At 41.1% G+C, this 27,987-nt stretch overlaps 1 protein-coding gene across 1 annotated transcript; it reads left to right on the forward strand.

Moving 5' to 3' along the window:
- Positions 1-43: 43 nt before the first annotated feature.
- TMEM167A (transmembrane protein 167A) lies at positions 44-27,958 on the forward strand. Its single transcript, XM_061478724.1, has 4 exons — positions 44-124; positions 12,585-12,694; positions 23,008-23,042; positions 27,548-27,958. The coding sequence occupies exons 1-4, from the start codon at positions 122-124 to the stop codon at positions 27,616-27,618; spliced, it is 219 nt and encodes a 72-aa protein (XP_061334708.1). The 5' UTR covers positions 44-121; the 3' UTR covers positions 27,619-27,958.
- The last annotated feature ends 29 nt before the right edge of the window (positions 27,959-27,987 follow it).

Below are 27,987 nucleotides of genomic sequence, written 5' to 3' on the forward strand. Positions count from 1 at the left end.
CAGTCCTTTCCCGTACCATCCCCCAATCCCGCTACTGGCCCACCTCGTGCCCCTGAAGGGGCGCTTCCGCCCGGCCCGGCCTAGCCTGCCGGAAGTGTGATGTGGCCGAGAGCGGGTCGCCATGGTAAGTGCGGGGCGCGGGCGGGCTGGCGGTGGCTCCGCCGCTCTGAGGCACTGCGGGACCGGGCCGCTTCCCGGCCCCTGCCTGACGACCCTGCCAGCCGAGCGATAGCCCGTGGGCGTGCTGCCGCCCCGCAGGCCCCGCACATCTTGTTTTGGCTGGGCGTGGCCTGGCTGGGTCGGGTCTTTGAGCCTTTTCAAGGCCGAGGCCTCACCCCGCCCTGGGGCAGCGAGCCGGCGGGATCGCAGCTGTCCCAGTTACACCGTAAAGCCTGGCTTAGCAATTGGCCTAGCAGTATGTCAACCCGGGCACGTCTGCGACCCTTTGCTTTCCTGCCTGGCCTGGGTGCTCGGTGGCGCAGCAGTCCCCACTCCGACCTGCAGCGCGCCTCCCAGGGTGGTGTTTCTGTTCTTCCATTCTGATTTAATGCATATGTCGATGGGCATCTTGCTTCCAGAGCAGTAAGCTGAATCTTGGCACTGACTGCTGTTCTTCTTTTGCAGGAGTAGTGCCAGGGGCCTAGGTCCGTCTTCTAATGGAAAGTGTTACGTCGTGCATAGAAATGATGTAGAGGTTTATTAGCATTGCCATTAATGTTTTCTGTGATTTCTAGTTTTTGGGGGTTGGGTTTTGGATTGTTTGTTTTTTGGGTTGTTTACATTCTGTGTATAAAGAGTGTAAACAACTTATCTATATTCTTTATATGACAGGAAAAGGTGGAACGGCTTTAATCTGACAGAGGGGAGATTAAGATGAGCTCTTAGGCAGAAGTTCTTCCCTTTGAGGCTGGTGAGGCCCTGGCACAGGTTGCCCAGAGAAGCTGTGGCTGCCCCATCCCTGGCAGTGCTCAAGGCCAGATTGGATGAGGCTTGGAGCAACCTGGTTTAGTGGAAGGTGTCCCTGCCTGTGGCAGGGAATTGAAACTGGATGAGCTTTTAAGGTTCCTTCCCAAACCAGGCTGTGAGTTTGTGATTCTGTTTGCATTTGGGTTAGAGTTAAAGCTGTGCTGTGAAATAATCTTTGGCAGCTGAGACAAAGATCTGTATATAAAGCAGTGCAGATACATGATTTTAAAATTAGAAGGAAAAACGAACAGGTAAAAGGAAAAAATGAAAACCGTTTTCCCTGTACAAGTAAAGGTACATAACCTTCACTTCAACACAGAATTGTTCTGAGTATTTTCATAATTTTTCTTAGAATCACAGACTAGTGTGGATTGGAAGGGACCCTTCAATATCTCCTAGTCTGATACCATCTGCTACAGGCAGGGACACCTTCCAGTAGACAAGGTTCATCCAGCCCCTGTCCAACCTGGCCTTGACAGGTTGTCCATCACCAGTGATTTACACTTTGCAGCTTCCACAGTGTTTTTGTACTTCCCATGTATTTATTAAAAGATCGGTATCTCTTGGATTTTCTGATGGTTTAGTTCAAAAAAAAGTTCTTAGGCTCCAGATCTTGTCACCAGCAGGAAATTGCTGGAAGTTGCTCACCTGAGCATTCCTTGGCATATCTTTTAGATAAACCTGTTCTAATCTGTGGCTTCAAGCAGTGAACAAAGGGTTTTTATGCTAAGAGGCATAAATTATCTCAGGAGATCTAAATATACAGAGAGCAAGTGAGGTAGAAGGGAAGTGAATACCTCACCTCTAATCAGTGCCTTGAAAAGGTAGATTGCACAGAAGTAGAGCATCACCTTGCTATTTTCTGTAGTACTTAAAATGATTTGAGATTGTAAAAAAAAGGCAAGATAACCTTGATGATCAGCAGACGAGACAATTGCGTTGCTAGTTTAGAACTTAAATATAATATTTATACCTAACAAAAAGATTGCATGTGTACAAGATCTTCCAGGAATTTTTTTAGCTGTCCATCTTGCTTGTTGGAGGCTACTCAGTATGCTTAGAGGAACCAGAGATAAGATAGAATCTTTCAGTGAGATTTTTCCTGTGATTTTATGTCAGCATAGGTTAGAGTAAGATTCCTCAGTCTTGTGTTTGAATTTCCTCAGGGAAAACAGTAGTCACCACAGAATATTCAGGACTTTGGATTTTCCAGGAATCTACCTTGGTGCCGTGGCTGTTTCTAAAAAAAAATGTTTCATAAGATTATCAGTCATGAGCTGTAATTAATGACACTTTTCTTTTGAGCTCACACTTGGCTGTGAGATAGGAAGCAGCTGCTGTCTGTGTATCAGCAGATGGGAGAGAGCAGAGATACAACTCCAGTTCATTCTCTTTCTCCAAAGAAAATGAACTGCAAACTGTGGCCATTAGCACTGTGATCAGAGTAATTTTTGAAGCAGAATTTCCAAAGGACTTTATCCCTTGGAACTTTCTATCCCATTGTCTCCCAGGCTTCCTTATTATGTTCTTACTAAGCAAGTCCTGATTTGTCCTGGGTGAACGGCCAGCTGCTGCTGAACAGAAAGCACAACTTGTGTTTGTTTTTCTCCTGTTTGCTGCGAGTGAGTAGGAAAAAAAATACACTATTTTAACTTATACCAACTTTGAAAGCACTTAGAAGCTGCTCAATGGATAAAAAAGTTACTGGAAAAAGAAGGGATTCAGTATAATGACACAGCTGCTTAATTTATTTAGAAGTGTATGTATTGTTTACTGACCTTCAGAAATAATGTGTCAACTTCTGCAGTTTTGTATCTGGAAACGAAACTTTCCCTGGTGGGGTTGAGAAAATTGCCACATGCCCGTGGTGGGTAGGAAAAAGGGAGGAAGCCTAAAGTAATATTAAAATTGATAATGAGCCTCTCACATGCCAAAGTGTCACTTTCCCTCGTAGCAAAAAGGTACAGTTTCAGCTAAACATGAGTACACATGCAAAAAGTGGCTTAGTGGATACATTTTGTGTCTGCAATTGCAATTTGGTGATGGAGAATCAAGAATTGCAGGGGACTTCACAAAGATGTCTGCTTTCCGTTCACCCTCTGGTTAGGTCTGACCTCAAGCCCCGCATTACTGCTGAAAAAATAATTTGGGAACTTTCCATGAGGGCAAACATTTCTGCTACAATCTTTGTTGCTGTCTTAGAATGGTGTTTATAGAAGGAAGGGGAATTGCTCATATAACCAATTGTAAAAACATTCATTAGTAAATATTGATCCAAACCAAGCCCTTGGATATAAACATACCAGAATCTGAGACACTGTTGTGCAAAAATGCTCTCAGGAATCAAGTACGAAGTTTTATGTTTGGCGTATTCAGTGTTACAAAGAGGAATCGATCCTGATTCAAATTTGCCAATACCTTTGCTTTTATCGTGGCCTAAAGGTAGATAGGGTTGAAAACATCTCCTAGTTTGTCTTACAGTCTTAAGGTGTCTTGGTATTGTGAATATGTTTTGGAATAACAATGGACAACTTTTTACATGTTAGTGTTATAACACCATGAGGCGTTGTATTTTTTTAAATAAGAAGCAGTTAGAATTTCAGGCAGTTACAGCTGAAGTAACACATTTTTCATCTGATAAATCCTTTTCTACCCAACTAATTTGATTTTGCTGGAGATCTGAGAGTTTTACACCAAATCTGTAATGTAAGAAGATGCTAGGACCTCCTTTGCCGCCAGGTGTGCAACAACTGACTCGCATCCCTGCAGTCAGTACTTGCAGCTCTGGCATGCCCCTAGCAGTAGGAACAAACACTGCTAATTGAGGAAGAAGCAAGAAGGCTTGCTTTCCATGTACCTTTCCTCACATCAGAATGACAAGTTTCTCAGAGAACTGAAAAGGAGAGAGGAGAGGAGAAATGCAAGATGCAGTGTGGCTAGGCAGGGACAATGACACTAATAAAGTGCATAGTAAATCTTACACCATCTATAACTACACCTGTAAATAGTAATGCTACTGTGGAGTGGGCATGTTGTGAGTTACTACCTGAAGTGTTCAGTATAGATATTTCTGTGTCAGTTTACAAGAAGATATGAGAATATGGCATCAATATTTCGCTTCTGCCATTATAGAAAAGGAAACTATTTCTTCTGCTGTTGTAAGATGCATCTCTTGATCTAATTTGGGAAGAGTAGGATGCAGTGAGTCTGCTTTTACAAATTTTACCACGTACCTGAACAGGCCAGGAATGACACTGCTGTGAGAAACCATTTCTTTGCTGAGTGCTGAACAGTTGTTGCTAAACATCTTTGACATTCTGTCTACTATTAAGCATCTTCATTTTATTCAGTAATAACATGAGACGTGTGGATCATTTTTTTCTGTAAGCCATTTAAAATTAAGATTATACATTGCAGATTTTCCACTCATGATCCAAACTCTTAAGTTGAACAAAAAAAAAGGAAGTTACCATAAAGTCATCAATGTCACAATATTTCGGTTGGCTACAGCATTAGACACCATGCACATCCATGGTAATAGAAGAATCACAGCCTGGTTTGGGTTGGAAGGGACCTTAAAGCTCATCCAGTTCCAACCCCCTGCCACAAGCTAACAGCTATAGTGTTGAAATGTTTTTCTGCTGGTGCACAGAACTTGGTGTTAAGACTCACCAAAAGTTTTCATTTTCAACTTAATGACCACAGAAAGAAGGTGGAAACAGCTGGCATCTAAAAATGGTACCTGTTTTAGAGATGCTAAGGATCGAAATGATGCACCTGAACTCTTCCAAACAAGGGACCTACAGCGGTGCCTGCCCACTGCCATGGGACATCAGAGACTTAGCAGAGCTTTTCAGTGTTTCTTGGCTAACAAAATATGTTTTTTCCTTACAAAGAAGTATTTATTTTTCATGTTTTAAAGACGTGGTTCTATTACTGAAAAAGAACAAAAATGTATAGAAATGCTATATATAAGTTGTGTTTTGTTTTTCTAAATTCTTAAATACTAGCTTTTTGTGTAGCCTTTAGAACAGAAAGATCATACTATCCCTCTAGTGCATGGAGCAACTTCTTAGGCTTTCTGTAAAGATGTTTAGGAACGCAGTTCAGCTTTGAGTTGCACAGGCCTTCTGTGGAAGTAAGAGATTCAGTATTATTTTTCTTCTTGTGCTATGGAGCCAATCTCTGGCTAGTTTTTGAGTTTTGCTTGTGACTTTGGTATGACAGTAAAACTTTCACCATAACATTATTTTCCTAAATTCATCAAGCACTGGCAGATAAAATGTTAGCTGTATTGCAGGTGTCAAAAGTATGCAACACAACAAAGCAGAAATATTACAGTGTCTTCATTTTTGAGATCTTTGACTTTCTTCGAAGTCTGTTTTACAAACATAAGCTTTTTGCATGCTGCTTTTGTTAGAGTAAGGATGTTGTGCAGTTCAAAATGTGCTGGTGTTGCAGAAGGGAGAGTTAGCTGATACAACAGAAACAATACTGCTCAGTTACCAAAAACACAGGAATGGTAAGAGTTTATAATTAGGCTTACTTCGGTGAGCAGAAAGAGAAGCCAGAACTTGCTTACTTGTGGGAATGTCTTTTTCTTTACATGGATATTTTTTATCATTCTGTTTGACTACACTCTAGAAATCTCTAGTGTCAAGATTTTTAGAGCAGGAGAGTCAAAAGAGCTACAAATCAAGATCTTAAGTAATTGTAGAGAGTTCTGTAGCAATGGCTGAGTATCACCTGCTCTATTTATACCTGCAGAACCTTGTTAGGTTCCCTGTTACTCTGGAGAAGCTTCAGCATCTTAAAAAGAGGCTTATAGAGTTTATTCCTGTTATCTAATGGTAGAAGGGAACAGAGGAAAAAAATCTCAGTAAAACTGTAAACTATAGAATCTGCAGAGAATGTGTGGAGCAAACAATATGTTAAGCTTTTACTGCCATTTCTAACATAAATCTGTGTTGAGTAATTATACAGACATACACCTCTGTATACATAACCCTGTTTAAAAAAAAAAAGCTTAATATTGTAACTTTCACTTTGTTTTTTCATATAAGATTTTTTGCTGAAATACTGCATCTGCCAGCTGCTTACACCAAAAATTCCATTTTGAATCTGTTGCTTAACTACTGGGGGGGGCAAAAAAGAAGGAATTCAAGTAAGCATGGAATTTCAACATCATCACTTGAGGTGTCATTTCAGTGTTGGTCTGTGGACTTGAGTTGCAGTGAAAAAACGAAGCTTTTGTAGGAAGGGACAACTGTTTCCATCTGTTAATTTATTTTCTACTTGTTTAAATAGATTTGTTCTGTTTTAAACAGATGTATTGGACTTCAGTTGACTGAAAAGCATAGGTGTTAGTTCCTATGTGCTGTACTTGCCATTTAAATTGATAACATACTTCTTCAATAAATGTCTAGGGAAAGATTCCCTATTACTGTAATCAAGCCTTAGCCTGTATTTTATGAATTCAAAAATACATATTTTAGAACTTTGAATATTTTAGGCAGAAGTGTGAATTTGTGTTAATTGCACTTAAATACCTTATGAACTAAATGCTAGGGTAAGTGTTCAGTAAATGTAAAGTAAAAAATGCTGTTAGTGTTGGAGCAGTTAGTAACTACTAACTCACATTTGGATACTTACTAAGAACAAACCATTTTTTCTGAAGACCTCTTGCTTAGTTCTTCAGTATAGTTTTGGAGTAATCACTTTAAACTTAACTGATTTTTAAGTTTTGTATTTTTCTTACAGTTCTAATTAGCATCCCTCTTTTACAAATGCTTATTTTCATTCATTTTTATCAGATTACATTTGGCAGCAGTAGGAAAACAAATTATTTCAGAATAGGTTGGAAAATAATATGATTATATGCATGTTTTAATTACTTTTTAGCAGTTGCTTTGACCTGCAGGTTAGGAATAGTCCTGCATGGTTTATTTCCTGTTACTGTTTTCATTATTATACTAAACATTAGTTTTAAACTGGGGAAATATGAATTGCAGTACCAAATAGAAACCTTAGATAATGAGCATTTTTTTTTCACATTTGTAAGGATTTTGTTAAAATGTCATAGATTGATTTCACTTCTCTGTGCTAGGATTTGAAGCTGACGTTACTGTGTTAATGTAGGCTTTTACATTTTTATCAGCACTTGCGTAACCACAGTGTAACTACAGTGTAAGCTCTTGGTAATGATTTAATGTTAGAAAGGCAGCTAAGTGATTGAATATCAGCATTTGTCTCATTGGTTCCAGAGAACACAATCATCAATTTTATAACATTGAGGAGGAAAGAGAAAACCAACAAAAAAAACCTGTTCTAGAAAGACTGTACGTTCTTGCAGCATCTTACACAAATGCGATTATTTCTTTAGAATATTCCAGTAGTTTAACTGTGTTTGCCCACATAAATTGATTATTTTAATAGTAACCTAGAGCAAAGTTTAACAACTTGCTGGCACTGCAATAGCCTCTCTTTTCATAGCACACACAGATGAAATCATGGTCACACCACAATTAGATAATCATTTTGTAAATACTGAAAGTCTAGGGAAGATTAAGCTTTGGCTTCAGTGTTAGGTTTGTTGAGATAAATTGGGAGAGCTTTTGTTTTAGGCTTTCTACCAACCCAGGGGGACTCAGCACAGGGTTTATGTTCTGCATGGGGTGATTGGTTTTGTTTTTTTTTTTCCCTTTAGAACTGTGGTATCATGTGGCTTATTTTAAAGGAACATGTGTGAGGCAAGGGGATATTCAGCCTTACCTTGCCTGAGGCATAGAGTTGCATCAGAAGTTACGTTGTAACTTATTACAGTGCTATCCAAGGGTTGCAGCAACAAGTGGTTAAGAATTCTGTGCTGCTGTCTGCAGAAACATGGGGAAAAGCCATACCTGAATCTGAGAATGTATGAGTGATGAAATGAATAGAGTACAGAGTTGCTATGCGTGATATTTTCACTGTAGAAAAGTTTAGGATTATTTTATCTATTATGGCTATGTCTGCTGAGACGTGTGATCTACCAGTGATCACTGAAAATTTAGGTGATCATATGAGCATGACTTTCCTTTAAGCACATTGAATTCAGTACTGCTAAAGTACAAGAGTTGTGGATAGCCAGAACTCTGAGCAGTGTCTTTTGTTTTTTTTCTTCTCCCCAAATTTAATCCAAACTAAATTGCAGAAAACAACATTGTATGTAATCAGGTTGACAGCGCTCTGCAAATGTTACGGCTCATCAGGATTTCCTTTCTAAGCCACACAGGAATTTTTTTGCTCTAAATCAACACTTTATTGAAGTGTACTGAAATTTAGTTCATGCTTTTATATATTAAACTTTTGTTACCATGTACTATTCCATAGATTTATTCTTACTCATCCACAAGCTCCTTCTTCCCTCTCTCCTCACTCCAGAAAAAGGAGCTGATTGTATCTTCCAGAGGCAACTGGAGACAGTTTCTTTCCTTGTAACTCTCTGGTTTGCCCCAGCATCCTCTGTGATGTCAGCTACGCTGTTCAGATGTGGGCTCAGATGGAAATACATTCAAATGTCTCTAATTGTGACATTTTGTCTTCTACCTGCCATATATTCACATGAGTATTTCTAATACATGCCACCACTGCTAATCTGAACAAAAGAAAACTTTCAGGAGTATTCATCCTTTGTTTCTGCAATGTATTATATGGAATTATTAAGATACAGTATGATCAGGGAAATTTTGAGGTGTTTTTTTAGCGTCTAATTTGGGAAATTACTTTAAAGAGCCTTTGGGCATGTAGGTCTGAAAGCTAAAATCTGTGGTTTAAAATTTCTAAAGACTTACGAAAAAGCTTGCTCTTGCAAGTTCTGCTGAATACAATACGTCATTAGTGCTGCAGGTGATGTATAGCACTCAAAAAGTACCTGGAGATAGCACACAGGAGATGGGGGGATGACAACAGTGTAATTACTTAAGTAACACAGAGTGTAACTACTGCTGTGTTTCCACGATGTCAGAAATGTGCCAAATGCAGATGTAGAAAATGTCTGTATACATAATTAATGCCACAGCTTGCACTGTAAAACAAGATTAAAGTACCAGCACTGATTCTTTTCTGGATTTGGAGTCTGAGCCTTGGGAAGTTGGTTGGCTTTTCAGCAGCCTTTGGATGCAGTCTAAAAGGTAGCATCAGTTGTTCCATGTGCAGAAGAGGTTCACAAGACCTACATTAAGCCAGTCAAAATGTTTGAAAAATTACAATTAATTACTTTTGGATAAGAAGAATCCATTTTAACCAAATGAAGTGCAACCCACCCATATTATATTTTCCAAACAGCTTGGTATGTGAATGCAGTATTTTTTTAAAGGATTCCGAGTCATGTATGACTCTTACAGCAGCTCTTAATTGCATCGGTTAAAGCAGCTGGATGTAAATCGCCCTTTTGTGTAAATTCAGCTGGGCCGTAAGATTTACTTCAAATGTGAAATGTGAAGCCATTTTCTGCAGAAATAAGTTTTCTTTTTCAGTTTAAAATTGTAGTGAAATTTTAAAATATGCATGTCTGTCCTTTTAAAGTGGCTAAGTAGGTAAATGTGTAATTCATAGCATGTTTCAGTGGAATGGCTTTTGTAATTACAGAGATGCCCTACGCTGCATATCTGGAGAAACACATGAAGAGCCCAACAAAGAGCAATTATGTACTGCCCGTATTGGTTGACTAATAGCACATTTCATGAATATACATTTACAGTCCCTGCTTAAGGGGAAGCAAGCGTGTCCTGCCATTTTCGTGTGTTGAAGTACCCAATACCAGCAGCCTCCTTGGGAAGCAGCTGCAGGAGAAAGCTTGCAGGAATTCATGGGAACCAAGCTCTGGCAGGCGCTGCACTGTGATGAGATGTTGAGAGCAGCTGTCTCTCCCAGAGGACTGATCAAATTAATCAGTTGATAGGGGGTATCTGGCTTTGCTGAGAGGCAGCCACTCCTGGATCCAGCCAGCCCCATCAAGTTCCTAGACCCACAGGAGCCAGGACACGCAGCCACTTGTAGGTTGTAAGGGTTGTCTCTGCGCGGGAATTGAGAGTTCCCTAGCTTCTGAAGTTGGCAAAAGTTTGTGCCTAGTATAAAGGCAAGATTATACTGATAATGTTGGGAGTGTGTTGTCCTTTAAGAATGATATGCCCACTATTTACAACGTGGTAGAACATAAATGATGACATTGCTATCTAAGCTGAAATACTAAAGCTAAAAAGCTAAACTGAACATGGTTTAGCAAGGGCTGTGGCTTGGGAGGAAAGCAGGTAGCCTTCCTCTGAGGACGTGAGGGCTGGCTTTGAGTGTTGGATCACCACCTCACTTCTGTAATACCCCCTCTCCATGTTCTCACTCATCACAGACACCTTGCTGGGTGTCAGCTGCATGTAGTTCCCATTTACTCTTCAACTTTTTCCCCTGCCTACCTTCTCACTGCATCCTTACAATCACATTTTCATTCTGTGCCTTTGTCTCTCAGGCTATGGTCATACCAAGGGCATGAGAAATGAGGGGATGGGCTTGGGAATTTTGCTTGTTGACCTAGACATTTAAATTAATTTGTGTATCTAGCCCTGCCTAATGCGTGTGTTCACGTTGGCAGTTCTATGTGTGTACTGGTATTGCCTCATATGATTCATGGAGACTTCTGTGTAAGCTAAGATTTTGTGGTTTGGGGTTTGTTTGTTTGTTTTGGTTTTGTTGTGTTTTTTTTTTTTGTTACAAGGCTTTATATCTCATATTCAGAAAGCTCATGGATGTTTCAATGGCTTTGTTTCTACTAGATCTTCTAGGTTTTATCTTTTAATTTCCTGTTAATGCAAGCGTGAACTGAAATGTGATTTTCCTCTTAACTATTTAGAAAAAATTGTGTATCAAAACATTAGCATTTAGTGATACAGGAAGAAAGTGCACATATATCATCAGAGATGTGCCTTAGGCTATGGAAATGGGAGCTATGGTATGCTCTTAAATCCCACTGAGATCTGCTTGAAGAAGGAAACTCTAATGCCCCTTCATGAGTGCTAAATATTCACACTTAATTAAGTACTACTATTTGGCCTTCTGGGTTTAGCATTACAAAAAAATGAGACATTTAGACACATCATCAGAACTCCGGAATAAAGAGTGAATTTAAGGTATTTGCTTTGCCGTTTCTTTTGGAGTTTAGACTAAATAGGATTTGCAAATCAGGGTAGATGAGCAAAGAGAAGATAAGGCTCTTTGAAGTAAGCAATTGCCTCATATACTACCTGGTGCTGTTAAGTTGACCAAAATGTCATTTGAGACATGCTAAGTTTAAAAAAAAAAAAATCCACAAAAAAAAAAAAACCACAAAAAAAAAACCCGCAACAATAAAACTGCAGCTTCGTGTAGCTGGATTATTTTCACATTGTAAGAAGAATCTAGGTCTCAGATTTGGGAGTAATTAGTAGAATCATGTGGACTAGTAGGTAAATATTTCTACTAAAAGTTTTGGTTAACCTTACGGAAGAAAAAACTGTTGCTAGTGCATATTTTATTGGAATGGTGATATGGCAATCATGTTGATGGAAATCAGCATCAGCCATCTTTCTTCCAGATTTTGTACTTGGTTGTGAAACTTCAGTAGTCCTTATATGAGTATCTTCTTTCACCCCCATAATGTTTATACTTCTGGAAAACATTGCTTCACATCAGCAATGATAGTTGCTTATAAGTTAATATTAAATAATGGGTTGGCCACACAAGACTTAGACTTCAGATAAAAAAAACAAAACAAAGCAACAAATAAATGTTTGTGGGATGTACTTACTGCAGATTACTGATACTTTAAATTTTACCAAATAGCCAGATATAGTAACAGTTCTTTCTAAAGAATTGTGTCTTTTTACTGGCAGATTAGTTTTGCTATCAGACAACAGAACTTCCTAAGGCAATTCGTCCATTTGTCCATCATTTTCCATATCATTAGCACTTCTAAAAATGTATTTACAGTAAAAATGTTAAAAGATGATTTAAAAATAAGATTTATGTTATCTTTTTGTAGTTCAGTTGAGCTTAATGGTACATATTTCTACAAATCTGATGAATTTTTGGTGGAGTTTTCATAAAGCAGTTTATTAACAATCCTTTTGTATATTTATTGTTACTTTCTATCTGGGCTGTCACTTGTTTAGCTGCCAGTTACTCTTCACCTCCACTTTCACCACCACCACCATGTTACATTCATGCAAACTGCAGTTACTTGTGTTCTTGTCCAAGTGGGAACGTATGTTTTCAGTTACTCTTAGCCTGCTGCTAATGGGTTTCCACAAACTGGCTTTGGAACAGGTGCCTAGGAGCCAAACTGTAAGGTTTTTTTACCTTTACATTTGCCTAATGTTTCTTTACCCTTCTTGGGATGGATTGAGAAGGAGAAGCTACCATTTGTGGAAAGGAAATTGCCATTGTGTGCAGCTTGCTGCTAATGGAATTTCTGGCTCACTGGCACTGTAGGTTTCACTTTTGGTTTTGATGAGCATTGTCTAAGGGATCACCTGTTTTCTCCATCTTATGCAGCAACAGAAGTTTTGTACTGCAAGGATGTAATTTTTCTTTTTTCTAATTTTCTTCTGTAGTCTGCCATCTTCAACTTTCAGAGTCTACTGACAGTCATCTTGCTGCTTATATGCACATGTGCCTATATCAGATCCTTGGCTCCCAGCTTACTGGACAAAAATAAAACCGGGTATGTAATCTCTTCGTTTTACGAATAGACAAGCTGGTTTTAACTGCAATGTTTTAGTATCCTCTAATGGTGTGCGATAATACAAATCTTATTTTGAAAAATGTCTCGTTTTTAACAATAATGATCTTCATTTTGTAACTTACAATAGAATGCAACAAAGTATTTGCAAGCACTTAGTTGCAATTTTATGGTAAGAATTTATTAACTATTAAAAAAGCCAGCTAATACTGCTTTATTAGTTATTTTTTGGATTTCCAACTTTCTCATTAGATGCTTATTGAAAATACAGAAAAGAGTGGCATAAAGGAAACATTTTCTTACATGTGGCTATTGCTGTAATGATTTATTTTTTATTCTTAGGGTGGGTAAAAAAATACTAAAAGCAGAAGCTGGATTTTTGTTTGCTTTCAAGATAGTTATTTTGGAGGTACAAGTTTGAAACACATCTTTAGCAATAATCTGTAACTAAAAAATTAAGTATTTTTTAAAGGAAGTGACACTATGCTTGTGTGGTCTTTTTAAGTCATTGGTTTGTATTCACCAAGGTGAAGGAATTTCTAGAAGAGTTTTTGCAAGCTAACATTTTTTTTTTTTTTTTTTTTTGTCCTTTGGTCACACTAACTTCAGGTCTTGCTTTTACTCCTAAACGCGTGTTCCTAAGTGACCAGTGTTTTTCTTATTTGTGTTCCCATTCTCCCAGAATATGCTTCTTGTTGCAGAGCCAATACTGCTGCAAAACAGTTCTCTACCCTGTTCAACAGCACATTTTGTAGGGCGGTGGGAAATGGGGACAGCCACAGAGCCAGATCTGTGCCTCACTTAATGCTGTTAATACCCTTAATTCTGGTTTACCAATTTTCTTTGTGCTAAAAATGAATATGACTGTATGTTGGGTGCAATGAGCAATATGCAGAGCTGTCAATTAAATCGTGTGAGTTGAAAGTAACAATTGGGCAATTTTGACCTTGAAACCACTATGGCCATGCTTAGCATTTCAGTAATACTGTCACCCAAGGATAACACAAAGGAGATAGTATTTACAGAAATAGGAATAATTCTAGCTGGTGATGTTCTAGGTGGAAAAAATCAGGCAGGCTTTTGGGCACTGGGTGTTTTACTTGTCTACTTTTTCCATTAGATAATTTGCTGTAAAAGAAAATGTGTTGGTCTGGTTTTGGTTTGTTTTTTTTTCCCCTTTTTCTGCCACTTCTGCATCTAATTTTCAGAAAAAGTGTCAAGTCTTAAGTAGACTCCTCGCCAAAAAACCTTCACTGTTTGTCTCCTGAAAACCTTTGTTGTAATTAGCCTCTGGAGTTGCTGTTTTATCATATGGATTTTCTTTCAACAGTGTAAGATACTTAAAGTGTGCTAAGGTTTTTTTTTCAGTTTCGAGTTCTAACGTGAAAATGCTTGTGTCCTTTCATATGAGGCTGTGATGTTGTCACTGACATGAGAGATTTCTTTTGATAAAAGATGGAAAGAAAGGATGACTTCATGAAGGACTGTGTGGGGTGGAGGGAGACAAGGGGAATTTGAATGTCTGCTAGTGGAAGATAACACAGTAGTCAATGAGGTATACACAGTAAAGAAGTAAGAATATTTATTTTACCGATTAAAATTTTAGGGCTGTTCTTGGCAAGGAGTGTTTCCTTTAATCTGGAGCTACTCTGTTTATTCTCGAGGCAAATCTGTCTGGAATACAATAGAACTCTCTTCATAGTATGTTTTCAAAGGGTGCTGACACAGTGGAGGAGTTGGGCATTTGATCTGTAGGTTTGTATTTGTAGAGATGTTGGACATACTATTTTGGTTTTTATATATAGCTTGTAGAGTACTTTGTACTGGAGAATAGAACGTTGGCCTGGAAGCAATGAAATTTGTTTCCTGGATGGTAAGATGTTTACATGGAGCTCATAATAAGTTCTTAAACCCTGTCCCTCTTCACTAACATATTCCATGCTCAAATTGAAATGTCTAGACATACTGGATAAAACACATTCTAGTAATATGTCATTTTACCCCAGAGATGATCTTACCTCATTATTCCTATTCCAAATTATAAAAAAGTAGTGATAAAATATTCAAGTGACAAAAGAGATGTTGATTTCTGACTGAGTGGTAACTTTGGTGAAGATTTAAATCTGTTGATAGTAAGTAAAGAAACATGTTTCTGTTGGTTGGGAAAACTGTGTTGCAAAGTGATGTCACCCATCCGCATAATACAGTATTTCATCCTGTTGACTTCTACCAAAATGTGTCTTTTCCTGTCTTTTCTGTTTCCAAGGCAACAGAATTTTAGACCTTCATTTTCCCTGACACATCTGAGTGTTTCTGTGTGCTTTGTCCTGAGCAATATCATTTAAGGTTGGGAAAACAAGTTGAGATTGGCTGTTTCATGCTAACTAGAGGGAAATGTGTACCACAACATAGTTTCTTGTCTCCATGCTAAGCAGAAAGATGTGTTAGCTTAAATGCAGCAGAGATTTCCTTTGACTTCCCATGAGCATTGCAGTGGGGTGCCTCTCACGTACCCTACTGTAGTGGCAATGGGGTTGTCCTGGTGAACACATGGCAGCTGCGTTTTTCAGCATTCCCAGTCTAGCAGCTAAAGTCTAAAGCCCCACTAAACCTTTCTCGTCTTACTGGGTTTCATTCCTTTGTATTTTTTGTTCTCCAAAAACCAACACCACTCTCACCATCAGTACTTTAGAAAGTGAAAGCCAGGAATATGCAGCAGCTCATACACATTTGACTTATGGCTCCCAGAAAACAGCAGGTATTCAAGCCAGATTGACATGTTTAACCTGCATAATACCGAGGATGAAGATGAACATGATGATGAAGAGAATAAGGAAGAGTGTAATTACTTTGAGTAGGTGCTTCAAGAGAAATTATTTTGGAGCAGATTCATTCAAGTCAGCATCATTTCTGTAATAAATGATTAAACAAAACAGGTTTTGACTTGAAAGATGCATGTGTTGGACCTGAGATTAGCAGTAATATGAAAGTCCAGGGGAGCAAAAGGCCTGTACAGGCTCTTCTTCCAATGCAAGTTCCCCTGATCATCCAGAGGCTGTGATTATAGCTGTTTAGGAGGCCCAGATTTCAATTTACTTTTGCTCAGCAGCAAACTATGTAGATAAACAGATGTACTGAGCTGTTCCAATAGCAGCACAAGCTTCTTAAAAAGGTGCTGTTGTCATCTGTTGGAAGGCTTGTCAGTCCTCAAACCAGTAATGACTTTAAGACCATAAATTGTTAACTGCAATGAGGATAGATGATGAAAGCCATATTCTGTTTTGCACATCAGAAAGGAAAATCCATATTTTTGCCAACAAGCAGTTTTTCCAGGGCTATGAATTGCTTGAGGTGAGTAGCTCGAGAGAGGGCGCCTTCAACACCGGAGCGGGGGGCAGATCAGTGTCCAGGAGCCTCAACTCAGAGCGACAAGAGCCACCAAGGGAGCCTCAAGTCCTCGACAGGACCTGCCCAGGAGCCGGCAGCTCAGCTGACGAGAGCGAGCAGCTGACTCACACGGGGTGCAGCCGGAAGCAGCGGCACCAGCCCTGACTGGTTAAAAACCTGCCCCAGGGAGTGAGGCGAACAGAGCGGGTCGAGGACAGTTTGCGCGGGCAGGCGAGCGGGATGGTGAGCACTCGTCGTATGATCAGGGCCCAGTCCGGGAGCTCTGCTCTGGCTGCCCCGGCGGTGGCCAGCATAGGCACCCAGACAGAGCCGATGAGAGGGGAGGCTGCAGGGCAGAGCTCGGGGTGTAGAGAGTGTCTGTACTGGCCTTGTGAGGGAATGGTGCACAATGGGCAGGGCTGCACTCGGTGCTCCCTGGTGGAGGTCCTCCTGCAGCAGGTGGCTGAGCTGCAGGATGCTCTTAATAGACTGCGAGATGTCAGGGAAGCTGAGAGGAAGCAGGGATGCTTACTCCACGCCCAAACTGTGCAGGGGCCTCAAGCTTCACCTCTACCTCATGAAGGAAAGAAGGAGGCCGTTAACCTGGGAAGCTGGGAATTAGTGACAAAAAAAAAAAAAAGAAGGAAAAGGACAACCAAAAGCAAGGGGCTTCCCCCTAAGTCCCCTGTCCCCACGCAGAACCGCTTTGCTATCCTGCAGGGGGCTAATGAGGAAACGCACTCGAGCTGGAAACAGCCGGCTGATGTACTGCTAAAGAAGATCTCTACTGGTGCTGCTAGGAAAAAGTGGCGGGTCGTAGTAGTAGGGGACTCTACACTAAAAGGGACAGAAGCACTCGTCTGCCGGCCAGACCCAGTCCCAAGGGAGGTGTGTTGCCTACCAGGAGCACGGATCAGGGATGTGGCAGAGAGGCTGCCTGCTCTAGTAAGTCCCACGGACTATTACCCACTCCTGGTGATACATGTGGGTGCTACGGATATAGATAGTAGTAGTCTGGGGAACATAAAGAAGGACTACAGAGCCCTGGGGGAGGTGGTTAGGGGCTCTGGAGCTCAGGTGGTCTTTTCATCAATTCTCCAGGGTACAGGGGAGGACCTAAAAAAAGCTAGGAGGATTAGCCAGGTTAATAACTGGTTAAAAGGGTGGTGTCATAGTCAGGGGTTTGGGTGTCTTGAACACGGGGCCCAAGTTTGTAGGCCAGGTCTAGTGGGGGCTGGTGGAGCTGGTCTGATAAAGAAGGGAAAGAGCAGTTTTGGTAGGAGGCTTGCCAGACTGGTCAAGGAGGCTTTAAACTAGATGTGTTGGGGGAGGGGGGCATCATTCCATCCCAACACACCCAGTCAGTTGCCAGAACCTATAATAAATGCTTGGAGCAATGTAGAGATACCTGAGCCGCTCCAGCCAATGAGCCGGCTTCAGTTGGAGCTCGGCTCTGATGCCTCTATACAAATGCCCGTAGCATGGGGAACAAACAAGAGGAATTAGAGATGTGTGCACGTCTACGGGGGTATGATATAATGGGAATCACAGAAACATGGTGGGATGGCTCTTATGACTGGAGTGTGGGAATGGAAGGTTACATGCTCTTTAGAAAAGACAGGTCTGGCAGGCGGGGAGGGGAAGTTGCCCTTTATGTTAAAGATAGGCTGGAGAGTATGGAACTTTTTCTGGGGACAGGTGAGCAGTCAACAGAGAGTTTGTGGGTCAGGGTTAAAGGGAACATAGCTATGGGAGACATTACTGTGGGGATCTGTTACAGGCTGCCTGATCAAGGAGAATCTGCAGATGAAGCACTCCATAGACAGATAGGAAAAGCCTCACGCTTGCAGGCTCTTGTTCTCATGGGTGACTTCAACCACCCTGACATCTGTTGGAAGGATGGTACGGCCCAGCACAAGCAATCCAGGAGGTTCCTCTATTGTGTAGAAGACAACTTCCTTCTGCAAGTAATAGAGGAGCCGACAAGGAGAGGTGCCATGCTTGACCTTGTGCCCACCAACAGGGAAGGGCTCGTTGGAAATGTGACGCTCCAGGGCAGCCTTGGATGCAGCGATCACGAGATGCTCGAATTTGAGATCCTCAGGACAGTGAGAAGAGTGTGCAGCAAGCTCACTGCCCTGGACTTCAAAAGAGCAGACTTTGGCCTCTTCAGGAACCTGCTTCGGAAGGTTCCATGGGATATAGCCCTAGAGGGCAGAGGGGCCCAAGAATGTTGGTTGGTATTCAAGGATTACCTGCTACAAGCTCAGGAGTGTTGCATCCCAAACAGAACGAAGTGCAGCAGGAGGGCCAGCAGACCTCCTTGGATGGATAAGGAGCTCCTGAGGAAAATTCAAATGAAAAAAGAGGCTTATAATAAGTGGAGGCAAGGACAGGTGGCATGGGAAGAGTAGAGGGATGCTCTTCTTCTACCGAGAAGCTAGGGACCAGGTTAGGAAAGCTAAGGCCCGGTTAGAATTAAACTTAGCTAGAGGTGTTAAAGATAACAGGAAGGGATTCTACAGGTACGTAGCAGATAAAAAACAGACTAGGGAGAATGTAGGCCCCCTCAGGAAGGTCTCGAGAGAGCTGGCTACACAGGATTTGGAGAAGGCTGAGGTTCTGAATGACTTCTTTGCCTCTGTCTTCACTGGCAAAGGCTCTGACCACATCACCCAAGTCTTGGAAGGCAGACGCAGGGACTGTGAGAATGAAGACCCTGTGCCCACTGTAGGAGAGGAACTGGTTCGAGACCATCTTAAGAACCTGAACATGCACAAGTCCATGGGTCCTGATGAGATCCATCCACGGGTCCTGAAGCAGCTGGCGAATGAAGTTGCGAAGCCGCTGGACATCGTATTTGAGAAATCATGGCAGTCGGGTGAAGTTCCCGATGACTGGAAAAAGGGAAATATAACCCCCATTTTCAAGAAGGGGAAAATGGATGACCCGGGGAATTACAGACCAGTCAGTCTCACCTCTGTGCCTGCCAAAATCTTGGAGCACATTCTCCTGGAAGGCATGCTAAGGCACATGAAAAACAACAAGGTGCTTGGTGACAGCCAGAATGGCTTCACTAAGGGGAAATCCTGCCTGACCAATTTGGTGGCCTTCTATGATGGGGCTATGGAACTGATGGACAGGGGTAGAGCAGCTGATGTCATCTACCTGGACTTGTGTAAAGCGTTCGACACTGTCCCACAGGACATCCTTGTCTCTAAATTGGAGAGACATCAATTTGATGGATGGACCCACTCAATGGATAAAGAGCTGGCCGGACGGCTGCACACAAAGAGTTGTGGTCAATGGCTCAGTGTCCAGCTGGAGACCAGTAACGAGTGGTGTCCCTCAGGGATCGGTGTTGGGACCGGTCTTGTTCAACATCTTTGTTGGTGATATGGACAGTGGGATTGAGTGTGCCCTCAGCAAGTTTGCTGATAACACCAAGCTGTGTGGTTTGGTTGATACACTGGAGGGAAGGAATGCCATCCAGAGGGACGTCGACACGCTTGTGAGCTGGGCTGATGCCAGCCTCATGAAGTTTAACCATGCCAAGTGCAAGGTCCTACACCTGGGTCGGAGCAATCCCAGGCACAGCTACAGGTTGGGCAGAGAAGAGATTCAGAGCAGCCCTGCGGAGAAGGACTTGGGGGTGTTGGTTGATGAGAAAATGAACATGAGCAGGCAGTGTGTGCGCTTGCAGCCCAGAAAGCCAACCATATCCTGGGCTGCATTAAAAGGATTGTGACCGGCAGGTTGAAGGAGGTGATCCTGCCCCTCTGCTCTGCTCTTGTGAGACCTCACTTGGTGTATTGTGTGCAGTTCTGGTGTCCTCAACATAAAAAGGACATGGAACTGTTGGAACAAGTCCAGAGGAGGGCCACGAGGATGGTCAGGGGACTGGAGCACCTCCCATATGAAGACAGACTGAGAAAGTTGGGGCTGTTCAGCCTGAAGAAGAGAAGGCTGTGTGGAGACCTCATAGCAGCCTTCCAGTATCTGAAGGGGGCCTATAGGGATGCTGGAGAGCGACTCTTCATTAGAGACTGTGGTGACAGGACAAGGGGTAACAGGTCAAAACTTAAACAGGGGAAGTTTAGGTTGGATATAAGAAGGAAATTCTTTCCTGTTAGGGTGGTGAGGCACTGGAATAGGTTGCCCAGGGAGGTTGTGAATGCTCCATCCCTGGCAGGGTTCAAGGCCAGGCTGGATGAGGCCTTGGGTGATATGATTTAGCGTAAGGTGTCCCTGCCCATGGCAGGGGTTTGGAATTAGGTGATCTTAAGGTCCTTTCCAACCCTAACGATTCTATGATTCTAAGAACAATGTACATTACTTCAGCTATAACCTCACATCATTACACACGATCAAGAAAACCTTGAGAAGGCAAAAAATACCCTTGCTGAGATTGTTAGGCAAAATTAGCATGTTTATAGCCTGCCTGAAGGAGTTAATATGCTTTTTCCCAGATAAGATTCTACAAATACGTGTAAGAAAAGGATAGTGATGTTTTATTTCTTTGAGCTCCTGGGCAGGTTTTTGAGAGATGGCAACATGAGATGCTGGACTGTGGCAGTTTTTGTGTTGACTTTGCAGCAGTAATCTGCAAATGTTAATTTTACAGAGAGTAACAACAGTTTCAAGAGTTTTATGTGCCATCCATACAGTATTAACAGGGCTGTGTGTTTTGCTCTGTAAGATTAAAACATTTACAGGTGAATGCCTTTTTACTTGCATGCATCTTCAGAAAGTGCATATATATCTTCAGGTTACTTTACTGTATGACCTCTTAGACAGGAACAGTATAATCGCCTACATGTAGGGGTTATTACTTCTACTTGTGGAGCTATATAAAAGCAGAAAAAAAATAGCTTTGACTATACAGAAATACTTTTGTCTTGAGCAAAACAATCTAAAGCACAAATGAAAGGGCCTGCGTTCTAAAAACCGAAAATGCTGGAATGCTGTTCACAGTGCATTTCACTTTGACTTCAAAAACCTGAATCACTTGCTGTCTCTTGGAACACTTGGTTCTCACCTGCCAACACCAGACTTTTGTTTCAGAAATAAAGGGGAGGCTGTTAAATGGAAAGACAAAGGGATGCTGAAGTAAACAAAGATCATAAAAGGGGCCCTAAAATATGAAGTAGTACAGAAATTATTAAACCCCAACAAAACAGCACAGGATACATTGACTGCTGAAGTACTATGAGCAATTGGCTCAAAACTACCTGTCTGCATTTATGGAGATAAAAAAATAGGCAATTTTCAGAGACCAAGAAATGGAGAAGACAGAGAATGAAAGCATTGTGGATGGGTTCAGAGCACTGTGGGAAGGCACTTGGAGAACTGCCATCACAGCAGGTAGTAGATAGAACCCCACAAATAACATAGACTGAAGTTACTGCCGATACACGTATCAGGAGAAGGAGGAAAAATAATTAGGTTTTTTTTTTAGTCCATAAATCTACAAATAGACACTATAGTTGAATCCAGATGTTTTTACTGCATTCCATACTATGCAGTCATACTATGAAGGAAACCTTCCTGTAGACACGCTTTCAACAGAGTTTTGACCATCATTTGTAAGGATAAAAGCTGGCTTCTAGTTGGGGATGCTTCAATATTCTTCCCCTCTTCCTCATATCATAAAGCAGTCTTCAGTCATGTTCCTCTTGAACTGTCAATATGAAATTATTTTAGTTCACAGAGAAATTATAAATCTGGGACATAAGTGCACCCTCAGCAAGTTTGCTGATGATACCAAGCTGTGCGGTTCAGTTGATACACTGGAGGGACGGAATGCCATCCAGAGGGACTTTGACACACTTGTGAGGTGGGCTGATAGCAGCCTTCCAGTATCTGAAGGGGGCCTATAGGGATGCTGGAGAGAGACTCTTCATTAGGGACTGTAGTGATAGGACAAGGGGTAACGGGTTCAAACTTAAACAGAGGAAATTTAGATTTGATATAAGGAAGAAGTTCTTTACTGTGAGGGTGGTGAGGCAGTGGAATGGGTTGCCCAAGGAAGTTGTGAATGCTCCATCCCTGGTGGTGTTCACGGCCAGATTGGACAGAGCCTTGGGTGACATGGTTTAGTGTGAGGTGTCCCTGCCAATGGCAGGGGTGTTGGAACTAGATAATTTTAAGGCCTTTTCCAATCCTAACTATTCTATGATTCTATGTTTGTACATCCTTTTGGATGTGTTCTGAATAGTTGAATCCTGTTTTTGTTGTGTGTTACTTCACTTGTGAGAATTAATGTTCTGTGCAATTAGCATTAGAGACATGACAAGATAAACCTTCATAGGAGAATAAAACCGAATCTGAGTAATTGTTTTGCTATTTATTTCAACACAAGTGTTTTACATCAGATTACACCTATGAGTATACTCTGCTATAAAAGGCATTTTTATCTACTGTTGCTGAGGAAAATACAAAAGAGGCACTACAAAGCATTAAAAATACTCAGGTTTATCATCTCTTACACCTGCAAGAAAACTTGCTTCAGAGTCTTAACATAAAAAGTTTCCCATCTGCAATATTTCCTACGGCAGTATTTTTTTTATTCTGTGTTTTTTCTTTGTATAAATTTCTGTCTGGGTTACTTTAATGTAGTATATAAAATTTTGATTAAATCTTTAGATTTGGAACACACACTGACTAAGAGCATCTTTGTTTTCTTGCATGCAAAATGCCTTACTAGGCTTAGCAAGAGCTTTCTCACTTTTTTGGTTCCTAGCCTGTACACCTCTGTGCAGTTGTCTGGTGTTTTCTGATGTCAAGAAGAGTGTCAAGTTGATAAACTACTGTTAATTTGGATTGGTTTAGCGTAGAAGAAGGAAAACCAGTTGACTTAAGTTATTTTATTAAACCAAGAGACTAATTAATTTATTTTATCTTCACAGACTATTGGGAATATTCTGGAAATGCGCCAGGATTGGTAATTCTTTTTCTTTGAAATCTTTAATTCTTTTTCTAGAGTATGCGTTATTCATTAGGGTAGTGTTTCCTTGTAGCAAGGAAAGCCATATCATATATCACCTTAAAAAATGAAGGTTTTTCCTCCATGAAATATGGTGAAGGTGGGGGGAGGCAGGGTATGACTGTCTTACGTAGCATCATGGAAGCCCACATTTTCAAATATCAATTCATAGATGTGGTGTTATTGCAAAAATCTTTTGCATGTTTTACTACACAAAATAACCATTGACATACTTCTTATTAACAAACAAAGGAATCAATGATTCCTTATAAACTGTTGCCTGTTTGAAATTCTAAAGGATTGCTGGCAAAAGCCAGCTACTTACCTTGTAGTAATAAACAAACATGAAATTCATGATGCAGTAAGGTTCTGTTTAATCACAAATATCTTTTTTCCCTCCTTTCTTTAGTTTCCTTCTGTGCACTTTTGAATTACACAAAGCTGTTGGTGTCAAGTAGCATCTATGGGCAGGCTGATCAACTCTGATTTTAGACACTTTCCCATAATACTCATTTATGTTTAATCATTCTGAATTTATTTTGAGAAGGAAATGGGAATATGCAACAGAAGTTTGTTCTTAGCATTAAGGTAGATCCAAGATTTTTTTAAAATTGACATATCCATCATCAAAACTATATTCTTCAAATAGTGTTGTTAGTGCAGAGCAGGAACATTGAACTTGTAATTGTAGATCTTCCTGCTTGTCACTGAACCTAAAGAAAAAATGTATCGTTCCCTCTTGTGCATTATCAGGCTTTGAAGGAGACATGACATACATTTTTCAGTATGTCAGAAAGCACTAACACAAGAACCAGGGTTTTGTGAAGACCTGTTGTTAAAATGATTGCAAATATTGTGCTATTTAGATAATAGACATAGCAGAACCAATTTTGGTATTGTAATTAAAAGATACTGGCAAGTTGGCAGCTGTCAGAAATGAATTTTGAGCTATAGCAGGAAAAAAGAAAAAGGTAAAAATTCATCTGCATTCAGGTTTGTCTGAGATTGAACGTCTTAGCTTACCTTTTTTAGTTAGTTAATATGGAAGCATATTTTTTTCCCATTAGCTATGCACAGCAAACTGTTTTAAAAACCATTTAAAGGAGTGCAAAAGAGGTTTAATGAGGCCCCTGTCAACTTGATAAAGTTAAGAACTGCAGTTCTTATGGAACAGTCTTGTTTTCCCATCATGTAGTAACATTAACAAGTTTACATTTGCTGCACCCAAGGTAATGCATGCATTCTTGTTCCCCATACTGAACTGCATCCTTTTTTCTTCATGTAAAATACTAATTTCTTTTCAACTTATATCAGAGTGGTCCAATTTAACTAGAGGAGAATGTAGTATCTTAATGTTTGTTCTGTATATTTCCATTCTTAGCAGTACCATATTCTCAGCATGGGAAATGGGCTTTGAAGGTGATTCCCATCATTTTATTTGTGTTAATCACAAATGCATGGAGAAAGTGCATGCTTTAAGAAATGAAAATGCTTACTGACTTTCTTTAACTTGCCCAGTATGTTTAAACAACCTTTTCACATGTGCATAAGATTTGAATAACCAACAAGCGGTTACGTATATACAGAGTTGTGCAAAATGATGTTTAATCCTGCCACATGGTGGTTTCTCTTTTAAGAAAATTAAGAGCAGAAAAGTATAACCCGTATGAAAATTGTAATACTCTAAACTATAGGAGGTGGACTTCCTCAAAAATTTATTTTAAACAGATGTGAAACTGTAGACATTAATTCATTCAGTTATTTGAAGTTTAATTAAATATATGCTAGATCATGACAGTATCTTGTTGCTGCAGCAGGCACTTCTGCGTATGGAAGGTGTCTCTACAGGTATTTTCTTTTGCTGTGGAAAGTTAGTTCCTCCTGTATTTGAAGGTCCTGCTAGTAATCCTTGGCAGGTTTTTTTTCTTCAATTTTTCTCTGAAAACTGTATCTCAGAAAAGCTGTTTTGTAGTAGGACAAAAGACCTTGCACAGCAAAAGGAAATGGAAATTTGTTTTTTTTTTAATAAACAGGTCCAGCTGTCTTGATGCTTCTGAACACATAAACCCAGGAATCTTCTTCATTTAAAGAGTCATTGCTGTATTGACACCTCCTAACAGTTTTCATAGAATGATAGAACAGTTTGGGTTGGAAAGGACCTTAAAATCAGCTAGTTCAAACCCCTTGCCGCAGGCAGGGACACCTTACAATAGACCGTGTCACCCAAGGTCCCATCCAACCTGGTATTGAACACTGCCAGATGTGGTACATTTACCACTTCCTTGGGTAACCCATTCCACTGCCACACCACCCTCACAGGGAAGAATTTCTTATATCTAACCTGAACTTCCCCGGTTTAAACCCATTACCCCTTGTCCTGTCACTACAGTCCCTAATGAAGAGTCACACCCCAGCATCCTTGTAGGCCCCCTTCAGATACTGGAAGACTGCTATGAGGTCTCCACGCAGCCTTCTCCAGGCTGAACAGCCCCAACTTTCTCAGCCTGTCTTCATACGGGCTGTTCCAGCCCCCTCATCATCCTCATGGCCTCCTCTGGCCTTGTTCCAACAGCTCCATGTCCTTCTTATGTTGAGGACATTCTTGTTTTGTAGACTGGAAGTACCAGTGCAGGGGATTTTGCTCTCCAGAGAGAAGTCAGTGGTTTAAAGAAGAGTAATGCTTAAGTATCATAGAATCCCAGCCTGGTTTGCGTGGAAGGGACCTTAAAGCTCATCCAGTTGCAACCCCCTGCCACAGGCAGGACACCTTCCACTAGACACTAGATCAGAGTGCTTCAAGCCCTGCCCAGCCTGGCTTGAACACTTCTAGGGATATATAAAAGCATAAAGTAGGAGAGTAAAAACACCTGGATAATTAAATAAAGGAACTGCCGATGTAAATAGGCAGCAGTCTGATTAACAATACTAATATTCCCCTTAATTGTGTTTGAGTTGCCTACCTAAGATTTTTTTTGTTTTTTGTAGTTTATTTGCAGAACAAGAGAACTTTGTAGCCTTTTTGTTCTGGACCAAATGGGTTGGAATATACATTTCCTGAGTGCCTTTGCCACCAAATACAAGTCTATTAATGGAGTAAATTTAACTTTCATCCATTCTGCCCCTGGAAACTGTGACACTCATTTGAAAGAGTCAGAAAATAGAGGTGTCTGCGCAACTTATGGAATCTGTTGACCGTTTTTATCATTAATCTGAAAATCTCTGGACCACATGCTGGCAATGTTATGTCTCTCTAGCAGAGAAATAAGACAGGCATCTGGCCATGTCCGTGCAGCTGTGAGCTCCCCAGACAGTTAGCTGGCTCCTGTATGATACCATGCATAGGGGATTGTCGTGGTTTAAACCCAGTCAGGCAACTTGTTCACTCACTCTCAGTGAGTGGTGCCCGGCTGACAGCAATCAAGTCCCCCCACCCCCCCCGGGGCTCTCCCCTTCCCTGCTCCTGGAGGAACGGGGAGGAGGATCGAAAGGGTGCAACTCCTACAGGTTGAGACAAGAACAGTCCAGCAACCAATGTACAACACAAAGCACCACCGCTACTACCAACAACAACAATGATAAGAGAAAATAACAAGGGAAGAGAATACAATACCACCGGCCAAGAAACGAGTCCCACCCAGAAGCCTGTGTCCTTTCGGGTAACTCCCAGTTACCCCCCACTCTGGGTATGATGTGCTGTGGTATGGAATACCTCCTTGGCTAGCCTGGGTCAGGCGCCCTGTCTCTGCTTCCTCACAGCTTCCCCTCCTCCCTGGCAGAGCATGAGCCTCACAGAGTCCTTGGTCAGGGTAAACATCACTTAGCAACAACTGAAAACATCGGCTTCACCAACACTGTTCCCAGGCTGGAAGTCAAAACACAGCACTGCACCAGCTATCCCAAAGGAGAAACATGACTGCTACTGCTGAACCCAGGACAGGGATTCACACTGCATATAGCAGCTGTTGTGGCCAGAGAGCATTGAGGTACACCTCAGCTAAGACACAACAGCTTTTGAGCAGCTATAGCCTTTAGCCAGAATTGAGAAGAGAGCCAGTGAAAGGTTTGATGTCTTGATCAGGTTTCCAGTGCCTGCCTTCTTACTCTGTCACTAAGAAACAGCAGCAATATATTGTTTTTTTTCTTTTTAATATATTCTGGAAATGGCATCTCAGAAAAAATGGTTTGTAGTAAGATAGAAGTCCTAGTGTCAACCTTTGCTTACAGCAAACACCTCCCAGTCTGTCTTTAAAATGAAATATATCCTGTCCTACATCTTAGTTTTTCCACCCCCATGCATGTTCTACAGTTACACATCTGTAGTTGTAATAGCATTTCTTCCAGCTCGAAATGTTGAATATTAATTTGCAGTTGCAATGGGATTAATTAGTGTGTTGGGCTAGGAGCTGCCTAGATACGCTTGGTCATGCCCAAGTTTTGGTTTGGTTTGGTATTTTTTCTTTCAGGTGAACGGAAGAGCCCATACGTGGCTGTCAGCTGTGTCGTGATGGCTTTCACCATTCTGTTTGTGCAGTAGCAACTGGAGAGTGTGCTCTATGCCCTTCTGGCAAACATCAGAGCATGGAAGAAGTTCTGACAGGGAAAGACAGGAAAGCGTCATCAAGTCTCCTCTCACGCTGGATAGTGCTATTGGATAGCTTGCCTCGTAATGGATGCTCCCCCTCCTGCTAACACACCATCATGTACAGTAGTAGTGATCATAATGCAGCTAACTCCAGATGACACATGCTCATTAATGTCAAGACAGTACTGGCACTCCTGATGCAATTCTTGAAAGGGTGTCTGATATATATCTGAGCTTTATGGAAATTGTAATTTTTTTTTTTTTTGGTTGGCTGGTTGTGGGCTTTTTGTTTGTATTTTTTTTTGTTTGTTTGGTTTGTTT

This window comes from Pezoporus flaviventris, unplaced genomic scaffold (genome assembly GCF_033815535.1).
Source record: "Pezoporus flaviventris isolate CSIRO_AGI_PZ_B2104156 unplaced genomic scaffold, CSIRO_AGI_Pfla_v1 ptg000131l, whole genome shotgun sequence".
Taxonomy (NCBI): domain Eukaryota; kingdom Metazoa; phylum Chordata; class Aves; order Psittaciformes; family Psittacidae; genus Pezoporus; species Pezoporus flaviventris.